General features: G+C 41.1%; 1 protein-coding gene across 18 annotated transcripts in view; it reads right to left on the bottom strand.

Annotated features, from left to right (window-relative positions):
* Positions 1-271: 271 nt before the first annotated feature.
* TEX14 (testis expressed 14, intercellular bridge forming factor) overlaps positions 272-13,830 on the bottom strand; it is a 115,819-nt gene continuing 102,260 nt past the window's right edge. For 8 of the 18 annotated variants that reach the window (XM_077852477.1, XM_077852479.1, XM_077852484.1 and 5 more), the window contains 8 exons: positions 13,320-13,413; positions 11,807-11,881; positions 8,862-8,936; positions 8,029-8,128; positions 4,707-4,799; positions 2,697-2,806; positions 1,072-1,123; positions 272-630 (listed from right to left, as the gene is read on the bottom strand). In XM_077852477.1, the coding sequence (XP_077708603.1) occupies positions 594-630; positions 1,072-1,123; positions 2,697-2,806; positions 4,707-4,799; positions 8,029-8,128; positions 8,862-8,936; positions 11,807-11,881; positions 13,320-13,413 (636 nt within the window). In that variant the 3' untranslated portion in view covers positions 272-593. The other 10 variants (XM_077852478.1, XM_077852482.1, XM_077852485.1 and 7 more) reach the window with 10 other exon arrangements.

The raw sequence follows: 13,830 nt of genomic DNA, 5'->3' as shown, positions 1-13,830 counted from the left end.
AAGAGTTTAAAATATCTTGGGCTTTTATTCCTGCCTATATTATCATTATGTAAGTTAATTCTCGCTGGAATGGGAATATGGCAATCCTGGTCCAGAGGAGGTCAGTATTTCTGTTGTAAAATACAAATGAATGGTGCCGGTTTATATTAGAGGTGGTAGCAGCAGCTGCTTATTTGTCAAACTTTAAACAGAAATTGAAGCCCCTAGAGGTGGCAGTTCCTTTCCCAATAACTGAAACACAGAAATATCTCTTACACAGCTAAAACCTAAATGGTATTAAAAGTAAACATTTTATTATATAACAAGAGTTAAAGTTTTCAAAAATCTGAATCAACAAAACCAAAAGCCATTCTGGAAACATTGAGAAAGTTTACAACAAAAGCTACCTTTCACTTTTCAGAAATCTGAACTAAAAACAAATTGTTAAATGTGCTACAAACAGGACCAGTGGTTCCGTCTATTGTGGCAGCTGAACAAAGCATGAGCTACAGAATCACTGCCCTGATGGTGACTGAAGTAGATGAGGAGAGACAGGAGCTCACAAGCAGGATGCTCAAACTCTGGCCAGGAGTCCACCTATGATCCAATTCCCATCAATCTGACAAGTCACTCTGATCCAGCACGATTATCCTGTGTGTGTATTTTTAAACAACAACAGAAAAAGGAGTACATGTTAGTGTACATGTTTTTTAAAGATAACAAACAGCAGTTTCTTTATATTCAACTGAATTCAAGGGAAAGGGATTTTGATCTTTATAGTCAAAGGAGATAATAGTGTATCACAGGAACGCACAGTGACTGCAAAAAAATTGATAGGAGCATCTTGTCCTCCCTCTGTCTAAAACTGCTCTTGTGCTAACTCTATTGACTACTTCATCAAAATTAGAATGAATTTCACCTTATATTTTAAATAACTTTAAACATTAACATAAAAAATTGAGTCATCATTTCAATAACTTTATCAATAACTTTATCATTACTGTTTGTTTAGATGCTGGTAAATGTTTAAAGCCTGTTCATGTGGTCTACTGACAGTGAACTCTGACCTACAAGCATACACCAACTCATTACCTGGATGGTTCAGACCAACCCAGTCGCTTCCAAAAACAGGGTTTTAGTTCCTCTTGATGAAATATAGAAAGAAGAAAACACAACTGGATTACTTTCTGGGTAAAAGGGTACCAGTATTTAGAAGTCACATTAGTGATCTCTCTCTAGTTTAGGATAGACTGTTTTACCAACAGTTTTCTTATACAGAGAGAGACTCTTTCTAAAATCACATTTAATAGGCTTCCCCTCCTAACATTCTACAGCTCCCAGTCACAGCAATGGACACTAATGATGCTAATTCACAAAGTCCCTGCATTATGTTCTCAGTGAATTCAACACTAGCTAAATGTTCACACATTCTGGGCCCTGTGCCAATCAGGGTCCCAGAAGAAATCAAATGCACTTCCCTTTAACACAGTGGCTACTTACATAGGTATAGTTAAGGGAATTAAGGAAGCCAACAAAGGATGGCAAGGCATCAAGTGACTAGCAGCAGTGGGAAGCCATTATCACTCCTAAGTCTAAAGGGACTGGGGTGGCAGTAGCGTAGAACAGTTACTGGAACCCAGTAAGAGCTGTGCTTCTGGAGGTATACCACTACTATGCAGAGATGAGGTGTTGAAGCATGCAGGCAGGGGAAATATTACTCCAACTACTCTTCTGCCTTCTTTTCACTGACAAATGGAAAGACTGCCGGCCAGGAAGCCCAAGAGATACAGTCCACAAAGCATAATACAGGGCAAAGAAAATAGCAGAATGAGAATGAACCAGGGAAGAAATGCAAGGGATACCAGATATTCTGAAAGAGCTAATATTTCTAACTTTCTAAGTAGGGGGAATTTAAATATAGGGGGGTATCTTTTGTGAATGATGCCTAAAGCTCTGTCGAAATAGTTTTGAAATAAGATTACACCTTTCACATTACTTGTAGACTCTACTTAAATTCCAAAGTTTAGGATTTCTTATCAGATTCTACAGCCTCTGTGTGAGCTAAATTTGGAACTCTTTTGAAGACACTAGACAATTAGAAGCAAAATCTTTCCAGACAGTGTGCAAGATGATGAAGCTGGCCAAAGGCTTGCTTTGCAAATAGAACTGGATGTTTTTACAGGGTTTTTTTTTTAAGATTTTATTTATTCAGGAGAGACACAGAGAGAGAGGCAGAGGGAGAAGCAGGCTCCATGTAGGGAGCCCAACATGGGACTCGATCCTGGGTCTCCGGGATCAGGCCCTGGGCTGAAGGCAGCGCTAAACCGCTGAGCCACTCAGGCGTCCCTTTTTTTTTTTTTTTTTAAGATTTTATTTATTTATTCATGAGAGAGAGAGAGAGAGAGAGAGAAGCAGAGACACAGGCAGAGGGAGAAGCAGGCTCCATGCAGGGAGCCCGACATGGGACTTGATCCCAGGTCTCCAGGATCAGGCCCTGGGCCGAAGGCAGGGGCTAAACCGCTGAGCCACCCAGGCTGCCCTTTTTACAGTTTTGTGATGAAGACATGATTGGCAATTAACAGAAAACCTGGACTGAGCTACAGGAGAAAAGCATAGAAGGATTATGTATGGTATCTGGGAAATAATTCTAAATAACTCTGATGCTCATCACAGTCCAAGGACTCCAGGCTACATTATAAACAATCATTCATTCATACCTTCTTCAGAAGTTCCTAAAAAGCTGTCTGACTTCCCTCTCTCTGATTTGATCTTTTCTTCCCCTTTTCTCTTCTTTTCACCAGCTTCTTGATCCTTGATATTTGCCTCCCTTCAATGAAAATGATTTTGAGCAAATCAAACCATATGCGCAATGGCCAGGAGAACAGGACTGCTCCAAAAGAATCATAATAGGTAGCACTAATAGCCAGGCATTGGCTTGTGTGCTACAATGTGCATTAACTCATTTAATCCTTATTACAACCATATGAGGTAGTTACCTTTACCATTACCATCCCCACTAAGTGATAAGGAAACTGAAGCACAGAGAGGTTAAGTTATAGGCCTTGTAAATCCTAGAATTGGGATCTGACCCAAGCAGTCTGTCTCAGACTCTGCTCTCAACCTTCAGGCTATATTATCCACCCTTGCCAACAAAGCATTTCACTTATGTTCTAATTGGTGTCCTTTTTATAACCACCACTTATTTTATTACCTTATTTTATTTCCTGAAACTCTCTCTGAAGTACCTCTAATTGAAGTATCTAATGATTTAAGACCATGTTTGCCAAACTGGTAAGCAGAAAGCATCTCCCCCACTAAACTGTAAGCTCCTTAAGGGAAGAAACATCCTATCCCTTGTTTTTCCAGCATAGCACTTGGCTCACGGTCAGCGCTCAAAAGATTCTGGCTCAACCAATTTGACACTGTTTAGAGATTTTTCTTGTTTTCATTTGCTAAATATTCAAAACAAAATATGTAAAACAAGAGAGAAAATAAAGCCAGCTAGAGCAAAAACAACTTTTTTCCTCCTAACCTCTCATCACTAATAGAATCATAGGCTCTAGAATTAAAGGAAGCCTTCAGGGTCTCTTCCACCTCCAACCAAATGCCCAGGCCCAGTGATGTCTAGCCTGTGCTTGAGTGGGAGGAATTATTAGTCAAGTAAGCATAAAGACAGCTATTTTCTCTATCAGATAGCTATGGCTCTTAGAAAGCATGTGCTTTACTGAATAAAAATACCTAGCTCTATGGTTTCTAGTTACCCGCTTTGTTCTTTGGGGCAGAAGAAAGTAAGCAGACTCTCTTCACTTTACAATATATCAGGTATTTGAATGCAGCTATCAAATTCTCCACTCCATCTGTGCTTTTCGGGCTGAGCCTCTCCAGCTCTTTCAGCTGTTCTCATAAGACAGGGTTTCCAGACCTCTGATTGTTCTATGGCCACCCTCTTCTGTTTGTCAACACCTCTTTAAAAATATGGCACCCATTAAGACACCTCACACTGTCCTAGGAGTCCTCTCTCTAGTGTGAGACTCACCTTGCCCTGAACAATACGTCTCTGTTCAGCGTTAATGCTGCATTGACCTTTTTATTAGCAACTGCATCAGACTGAGACCTCATGGAGTTGCTATTTATGCCCTCTTCAAGAAAAATTTCTTAAATTCTTAGCATGCCTCAAAATGCATACTAAATGCTAAGCATCTAAGAATAAGACATACTTCCTCCCTTCAACAAAACTACAGTAAGGAGGAGCTTCCAATCAAAAATTCTCCATTAGGTCAGATCCCTCCCATTCTACACATCTAAATGTTTACTTTCATCTTTTAGAGGACTCTAACATTTCTACCTGTCAAGACCATTTGAATCCACAGTCTATCACCTATCACATTAGCATTCATTCTTAGATTTGTGTTATCTAAAAATTTGATAAGCATGCCTTTCCTGATTTAGTTCTAATGGCTAATGAAAATGTTGAAGGTGACAGGGCCAAGGTACAGCAATCTTAGAGGCCTCTCTGTATACTGATATCAATCTGCTAATCAATATCTTGACCACTGTTGGTGGTTGGAGAAGAGAGGCAGACAGAAGTTAAGGCTGGCTTAACAACAGCAATGAAATGACATCACCAGACACTCATTCTTCAAGAAGTTGAGGTGTTTTTTAAATCTGAAATCTAGCCCTCCCTCCTGAAAAAGAAGAAAATGATCCCCCAATGGGAGAACAATAACCTTGTAGAGCCTGTGGGGAGATCTTGTAGCTCCTTGCTGTCCTCAGGTGGCTGTAGCCATCTTTCTAGGTCCTCATCGAGAGTAGAGTGAGCTCTGTCCAAGGGCAAGCAAAGAGAATTGAGACAATTTTTGTCCCATGACAAGAAGGCACAGTATTTGGAGTCAGAAAGGCCCTTCAAACTCGTGCTTTCACTATACACATGAGAAAATGAGAGCTCGGTGAGATCATATCTAGAGTAGCAGAGGTCACCTAGATCTGATTTAAATGCACATCAAAACTCTTCTTTAGCTCCTTGACAAGAAGCCTCAGCACCCATGAGAATAGCTACCTCCCAAAATTCAATGCTAGACTCCGTCTCAATTCTAGGTCATTAAGTCAATTTCCAACTGAGGCTAGAACTATACACTCATTCCTTCAACTTTTTTGGATGAAGAACTGCCTCTGAGGCTAAGGGATGCAGAGAATGTTTTTAGAAAGCCTGAAAAGTCTCACTGTGGGCATCTATCTGTGCCCCTCACAGCCAGCCCTTTTGGAAAACAGTAATAATAGCTCACTTTTGATCACAAACAAAGTACTTTATACATCCAAATTCAACTTGGCCTCCTTGAGCTAAGCTTCTTTTGCTTGAATAATGGTGTACATTTTTCCTGAAGGTGTTTTGGGGAAATGGAAGGGCTGGAGTTACATCATACATTATAGAAAAAAGATTTCTAAAACTTTAAAAAGTAGTTATCTTCCTCTCCCTTTGCCTCTTTGTCTTTTCTGTCTCCCCAGGACCTTCCTTGCAGGTCCCAGGGCCCCAGTCTCCTCATCCCCTTCCCAAACCTTCCTTTCCAGGTCTCTTTCTTTTCCTTCTTCATAGAAAATAATTTAGCACTTGAAGAGTGTGACAGAAAGTGGATTCACTACCTAAAAGTTATGCATAGCACTCTTCTCCCTTGCCCTCCTCTTCTACAGCAGGTAAAAACCTACAAACTCAACTTCTGGTCTCCCTTGCAACTGAGGGTGGTCATGCATCACATTTGGCCAGTGAGATATAAGTGGGAATTGGTGGGGAAATTTCTGGGAAAGTTTCTGCTTTCCAGATAAAAAGGGGCAGAGTCCGAATACTCCTTTGCCCCACCCTTTTATTTCTGCCTGGTGTGTGGATAGCAAGCCATCTTGCAACCAGGAGCTGATAATTCTGGAAATAAAGGCCAACATATTAAATAAGGTGGCAAAGTAGGAATATCCAAAGAGTCTAAGTCCCTGGTCGCATCACTGAGTTGCTACACCAGGCATGCCCTGCCAACCAGTGGACTGCCTCTTGATGTGTGAGACAAATTCATCTAAGTATAATAGGGGAGTTTTCTATCGTTATGCAGCTGAAAGAATTCTGCAGGCTACCCTAAGGATCCACAGGACTGGGATTAGGATAAAGTAAGTGGTACAAGGGCAGATGCAGGTCCTCTTTCTCCTCAAAATTTAGAGATTTTGTTCATTGTGGATTTTTTGGCATCAATTTTCATTTTTTAAAATATTGCATTAAAATAATTTATCTTAGGATGCCTGAGTGGCTCAGCGGTTGAGCATCTGCCTTTGGCTCAGGGTGTGATCCCGGAGTCCCGGGATCGAGTCCTGCATCGGGCTTCCTGCATGGAGCCTGCTTCTCCTTCTGCCTATGTCTCTGCCTCTCTGTCTCTCTCATGAATAAATAAATAAAATCTTTACCAAAAAAATTTATCTTGACTCCTGTGTTTTTTGGTGCCTCCTTCAATTTTGTGCCCAAGGAGTGTGTGCATCTCATTCACCTCATACCAGTCCTGGCCCCGAATGACAGTTAGGACAAGGCAAGAGAAGTCAGAAGATACAGGAGGTGAGCTGAAGTGGTTTATCTTATAGCACAAGTCAAAGGAGAGTTCTGAGTCAGGAAGAGAATTGGGTTTCTTGAGGCAAACTTGCATTTTTAAACTCAACTGTCTGGATGATTGCCCCCATTTTTTTAAATTTGGCTACAAATATCTAAAAATTCTCTTCCAAGGCCTTTAATTGAAACATTTTTAAAAGAAGCTGAAACCTATGTTTGCCTCACAAAATGAAGTAAAAACAAACAAAAACAAAAAACTTAGGAAAAATATCCTATTAAAAATGGGCAAAGGACTTGAATAGTTATTTCTCTAAAGAAAATATACAAACAGCCATAGACATATGAAAAGGCGCTCAACATCACTTATCACTGGGGAAATGCAAGTTAAAACCTCAATGAGATATTACCTCATATTCATTCTTTTAGAGTGGCTACTATAAAAAAAAAAAAAAAACAAAAAAACAAAAAAAAAACAGAAAATACCAAGTATTGGCAAGGATATAAAGAAACTGGAGCCTGTGTGCACTGTTGGTAGGAATGTAAAATGGTGCAGCTGCTGTGGAAAACAGTATGGTATTTCCTCAAAAAATTAAAAATAGATTTACCATGTGATCCAGCAATACCACTTCAGGGTACATATCCAAAATAATTTAAAGCAAGATGTCCAGAAGAGATATTTGTATAGAAGCATTATTCACAATAGGAAAAAGGTGGAGTCAACTTAGTGTCTACCACAAAATGAATGAATTGATAAACAAAATGTCACACACACAGGCATGAGCTGCAATTCAGTCTTAAAAAAGAAGGAAATTCTGACATGTTCCATGGATGAACCTCAAGGATATTATGCTAAGTGAAATAAACCAATTACAAAAAGAAAAATACTGTATGACTTCACTTATATGAGGTAACAAGAGGAGTCAAACTCATAGAAACAGAAAGTAGAATAGTGGTTGCTAGGAACTGAGGAAAGGGGGGAATGGGCAGTTGGGGTTTTTCTAATTTTTTTTAAAGATTTTATTTATTTATTAATGAGAGAGAGAGAGAGAGAGAGAGAGCGTGGCAGAGGGAGAAGCAGGCTCCATGCAGGGAGCCTGACATGAGACTCTTATCTTGGGTCTCCAGGATCAGGCCCTGGGCTGAAGGCAGCACTAAACCGCTGAGCCACCTGGGCTGCCCATGGGCAGTTGGTTTTTAATGAATATAGAACTTCAGTTTTGTAAGATGAAAAAGTCAGGAGATTGATTGTACAATAATTGAATATACTTAACACTACGGAACTGTACACTGGAAAATTTTATGTTATTATGTATCTTATCACAATTACAATTAAAAAATCTTTTAGGAATAGGGGCTGTTAGGATAATATGAAGAGAGACCTTTTTCCCATCTATTTTGTCAATATCAGAAGAGAAACTAATACAAACTAATACAGTATATTAAATACTTTTAGAAGTCTAGCTTTTTTATGTTACCTTTCTGTGTCCTCTCCTAGATCCTGAGTTTCTCTGGTCCAAAGCATACTACTATCTTCTTTTTTACTGTTAGCTTCTTGGTCTTCTAAATGCCTTTCATCTAAAAACAGTTGAAAGCCTTAACTTTATTAGAACATCAAAAAACAATTGAGAAAGCCTGCCTTAAAATGGAGTGCAAAAATTAACACTAATCAGTAGTCCCTGAAGTATGCATTGTACTACTTCTTCCCAGGAGAGCCAGGGATCAGGTGGCCGTCTCAGGGTTCTTGCATTCACAGCAGCTGCTTGTGGGGTCTTGGGAGCTCTCTGGTGCCAGGTGACAGGAAACCTGACCTGTGCCAAGACTCAAGAGAGACAGAGGAAGCAAAGGAAAGAAAGGGCACATAAAAGAGAAAGCAGGAGACCCTTGAAACAAATTGTACAGGTTTACTTTGGGGGATTACCCTGTTCTCACTTGTTAGAATTTCTAGGTTGGAGCCCCAAGGAAGGAATTTGGGTGGGGAAGGGTAGTACCCTTTAATGTATACCAGGCATTTCATAATGCTATCTCATTTCATCCTGCCAGCAGTCCTATGAAGGGAAGGTCTATTCAATATCTTACAATGTACCAGGCACTGTACACAGAGCTACTGCATACATCAGGAGTTAGGAATTATCCCCATTTTACAGATGAGGATGACTGAGGCTCAGAGACATTAAACAATACAAAAGTGGCAACTGAGGTGGAATTGGGCCTGACTTTAAGGTCCATAGTCCCCTAAATATACCAATGTGCTGCCAAGGACAGTGTTACAGCAAGGACCTGATGAAAAAGATCTGGGTAGTTGGCTTACCATTTGCAGTGATGCCCAGATGACTTGCTGTGTTCTCCCCCAACATTGTGGATGTGGCCTGCTGCTTCAAGTGCTCTGTCACAATAACACAAAAACAAAAGGCAACTTACTCTTCCTTTACATGTCACACCATTCTCTAGGGCAGTGGTTCTCAAAGAGTAGCCCTTGGATCAGCAACCTCAGTATACTCAGTTATACTCAGATATGCAAATTCTCAGGCCTCATCCCAGACTTATTGAGTCAGAAACTCTGGGGGGAGGGTCCAGCACTCATATTTTACAAGCTTTCCAGGTGACTCTGACAGCTGATAAAGTTTTGAGAACCCTTGGTCCTATGGCGCCAATTCAATCCCCTCCAACTCTAAAAATAAAAATAAAAATGATAACAATGATAGGTCACATTTGCAGAGCCCTAAGTGGCAGGTACTGTTTTTAACTTACACACATTCATTCAAGATTCATGTTTGCAATCTTCACAACAACCTTATAAGATTGATCATATGATTGCCTTTCCTGTTTAGCAGATGAAGAAATGAAGGTAAAGAAAGGTTGAGGACCTTGCCTGGAATCCCACAGAGTCAGATGCAGAACTGGGATTTGAACTCGGGTGGTCCAGCTCTAAGATCTATGCTCTTCCTCTTTATTTTATACTCTCTCAAAAAGTGTGGAATAACATCAAAACAACCTCCAATTTTCCCCATCTCTGTGGTCCATATTTCGTATTTTTTTACCTAGTTTATAAAAAGGCAGAAGCCAAAGAATATCTATAATTTCCAGGTCTTAAAGAATTGACCAAGAGACTAAGACAAGCATCTGCTAAAACCCGCATACTGCTTTGCATTTGTTAGCTGCACAGTATGCTTCAAGTGCTCCCCACAGCAGAGCAGGGAGACAACTGGAAGGCAACGCACACAGGGACCCAGGGTTCCTTGGTGCAGTCCTGCTGTGCACAGGCACAGGGCTCCCTCCTCCTGCAGGCCAGGAAGCAAGCCCTTCCTAGTAGCTCCTGGGCATCATGAGGCCCTATATATTTCAAATAATTTGAAATTTAAAAATCCATTTTTATCCTTGTTAAAAGTAGTCCCTTGTTGATCTCAAAGTATCACCTATATCCTAGGGTTCTAAAGAATCTTTCCCTTTAGGCCCTTTTCAGAAGCCTAGACCTTTGGATGTGGGCCCTCCAAAACAGTAGGTGTCAGCACCAGGTCACTCCCTAAAACTCTCTTGAGGTAGAACAACAGAATGACAACATACAGGAATTATGTGGCAGTGCCCATTATTAGGAGAAACTACCCAAGTGCCATCTCACTTTTGTCTTTCTAGGAAACTACTGACCCATGTCAAAGTACAGACATCGCCTAGAAACTTGGTCCAGATAATTCCCATAAGTAAAATGAGGGAGGGTTTCTGCAGTGTGCTGGGATACAGCTGTGCCAGGAGGCTGGAGCCCAGGAGGAAGACTGCTAACAAATGGGGGATCCATATGGTGACAGAGAGACAAGACAGCAGGATCTGGAGGCAGTGTATCACTAAGGTCAAACTTCAAAGGAGCCTACAAATACTGCCTTACATCATGACCAAGGAACAAATGACCCTAAGAATTTACCTGAGCTGGATATGTGTGGGTGACCTCTACTCTCATAAGCAGCAGTTCTCTTGCCGATACTAAGAAGTGCAACTGGAGAGGAGGAATTTGTAAAGACTCCCTGGGGAGTTTTAGAGAAGGAGAGCCAGTTTCAGGATGGGAGCCCTAAGAGTTTAAACCAACAACCCTGTGCCACTGGGGGAGAGGTGTGATGAGGTAAAAAGGACCTATGAGTAAAGAAAAAGAAACTAGGAAGGTTCTGGCAGCTCTGACTGGCTCCACCCTAGTCCTTCAGTCCAACATACAGGGGCTCAGGGTTGTAATAGCTCCATTGAGTCAGATCACATAAATCTTCATTTACCTCCCTCTTCCTGAGGAGACATAAAACGTCAGAGACCCTGAAAACCAGTTGGTGCGTCTCAGGAAATTCTCTAGAGGCCCATACCAAGAACTGATGGAATGATCTGATAAGATGCGTCCTCTCAGGGTAAGGGACTGGTCAGCAGAGAAGAAGAGAACAAGAAGTACAATCAGGTCTTTCCTGGATAAGGGAAACTACCTGGCCCAATGCTTCCATTTACTTCCAGCATTGGCTCTGCTGGGCAGGGCCAGCCAATGCAGCTACAACTAAAACTGAGCTGGTATAGCTGGGTCTCTGCCTGAAATGGAAAATTCTGGTCTCATTAGGTCATGTGCCACTGACATCTCTGCCCCTGGGAAAGTGATTCGTCCATGACGCCAACACCTTTAAAACGTCCTGCTAATGGCTAAAGTGAAACTACAGGATGTCTTGACCTCAGAAGCCAGACTTCAGGCCCCCAAGATGTGGCTGGTTTGGTTCAAAAAGGAAGTGAAATTTTCCTTTAATAAAAAAATTTCATCATAATAAACCACTCAAATGTTGTTATTTATCTTAGAATCATTACCATAGACCCTTTAAGTAACAAAACGACAACAGGGCAGCCCGGGTGGCTCAGCGGTTGAGCGTCTGCCTTCAGCCCAGGGCCTGATCCTGTAGACCCGGGATTGAGTCCCGCATTGGGCTCCCTGCATGGAGCCTGCTTCTCCCTCTGCCTGTGTCTCTGCCTCTCTCTCTGTGTCTCTCATGAATAAATAAATTCTTAAACAAACAAACAAAAAAAAAAGGACAACAGACATAAGCTTATTATCCTGGCCAGGTTTCAGTAATAGCATGAGGCCCATTTTATTAGAAAGCTGCTCCTTCCTGATTATGTACATTCATTCAGACCTTCTGAGGGCCTTCTGTACTAGCGCTTACACCTGAGACAAAGAACCATACTGTGGTCAGTAACCATAACTATCAAGGCCATGGAGTGCATTCAGTGTTGAACATCCCTTACCAATCTCGTCAAGCAGCTCCTGAGATGGTGGTGGTAGCTCATCAATGTGACGCTGTGAAATGGCTTCTACTAGTGCTTAAAAAAGATAAAGGGGGAAATGACTTAACACCTTACTGGCCCTGAAATGGATTTTTGCGGCTTCCACATGGGACTTGACTTGGGACTTCTCAACAATAAAACAAACTAAGGCAGGGAGACAGCCTCTCACATTAGCAGTCCTAGTTGAGACGTCCTAACATGTGAATGGTTTTACTCCCCCTTTTACTCTGAACCCTTTGCTACTTTGCCCCTTACCTCAGTGCTGCTTGATCCGTGTCCCTCCCTCCCCAAGAAGATTGGGGTAGGTGAGGTACAAATTCTTACTAAGAGGCTGGGAGCCCAATCTGGACCCGGGCTCCTGGAGGGATACAGAGGCTCCGAACCAGTCAAAATGAAAACAAACAAACCATAAAGTGGAAGGTCTTTCTCTATATAGATTCTCAGGCCAGGGAAATCCAGAAGCAACCATTCTTTGGACCTTCCCCTAAGTGCTCAGTTATAACACCAAACAAAACCCCTCAGCATAATTCATAAAATCTAAGAACTGCACCAAAACATAAGGCATTAAGATTAATATAGCAAAGGCAATATGCCTCAAGAGCTGTTAATATTCTCACACCCTTTGATTTGAAAACCATCTCCTAAGAATCTATCCTAAGAAAGGGATCAGAGCTACAGATAAAGATTCTTATACCAAAAAAAAAAAAAAATTCTTATACCAAGAGCAAAAATTAGAAAACAATATAAATTTTCAACATAAGCAACATGGTTAAGCAACATATGTAGAATGGAGTATTATGAAGCCATTAGATCTATTTACAATAACTTCCACTAAGAAGAAATCCTCAAAATATAGCATCAAAGAAAAAAAAAAGGCCAGAGCTGACACACAGTTATGATCTCAACTATGTTAAAAATATATACATTTTTGTATATTTCTAGAAATATGAAAGAGAGAGGTGCCTGGCTGGTTTAGTCGGTAGAGCATGCAACTCTTAATCTCAGGGTCATGAGTCTGAGCTCCACATTGGGCAGAGTTTACTTTAAAAAAATGAAAAAGATACATACCAAAATAGTACAAGAAGTTAAAAACTGGTGGTGGAATTAAAGGGTAGTTTTTTAAAAAGCTCTTTTTAATTCTCCAAGTTTAATGAGTATGTTTCACTTTTATAATTAGAGGGAAAACAGCATTTTTGTTTGAATCTAATGTAGCATCAAACTTGGCTATTATTTTTTTTTAAGATTTTATTTATTTACTTGAGAGAGAATGAGGGGGGTGGGCGGTGGGCAAAGGAAGAGACAGAGAGAGAACCAGACTACCTGCTGAGCAGGAAACCCTATGCAGAACTCCATCCCGGACTCCAAGATCATGACCTGAGTCAAAGGCAGACACTTAACCGACTGAGCCACCCAGGCACCCCAGCTTACTATTATTTTGTATTTTGGTTGTATTTTGATATTAGACACAGAGTACCTTTAGGCAAGCTCCTCTGGGTGGCATGGGATGATGTGTCAGGTAACTTAGCAATGCTGGAGGAACTGGCCCCAGTAAATGCAGACAATCTTTTCTACAAGTAATACATAAACATGGTAATTAACACATGTTTTGAGCTCAAAAAGCCCATGCAGTTCAATCATTTCCAAGAGTAAGCCTGTATTTCACTTATGGAAGAGGCCACTTGTTTTGTTGATTGAGGTAAACTCATTCAAATGTCCTCTCCTCTGCAATCCCTTCTCACTCCTCTGCCTCTGCAGTCCCCAGTACTTACTTCTGTGTTGGATCACACCAGCCTCTCTCACTAGATGGGTAGATCCTCTGGGGCAGGGTCTAGGTCTATGTTATTCCTATTTGGATGCCTGGAAGAGGGCCTAGCAGGCTACCTGGCACTTAGAACCTGCCCAATTAACAGATGGTTGAATAAAGCATCTTTATCTCCCTACTTCAAGTAGACCTTCTATAAGTCATATGCCCAAGGAAGATGACA

Source organism: Canis aureus, chromosome 16, assembly GCF_053574225.1.
Source record: "Canis aureus isolate CA01 chromosome 16, VMU_Caureus_v.1.0, whole genome shotgun sequence".
Classification (NCBI taxonomy): Eukaryota; Metazoa; Chordata; class Mammalia; order Carnivora; family Canidae; genus Canis; species Canis aureus.
The sequence above is the reverse complement of the archived record's forward strand: the minus strand, read 5'-3'. Positions and strand labels throughout refer to the sequence as shown.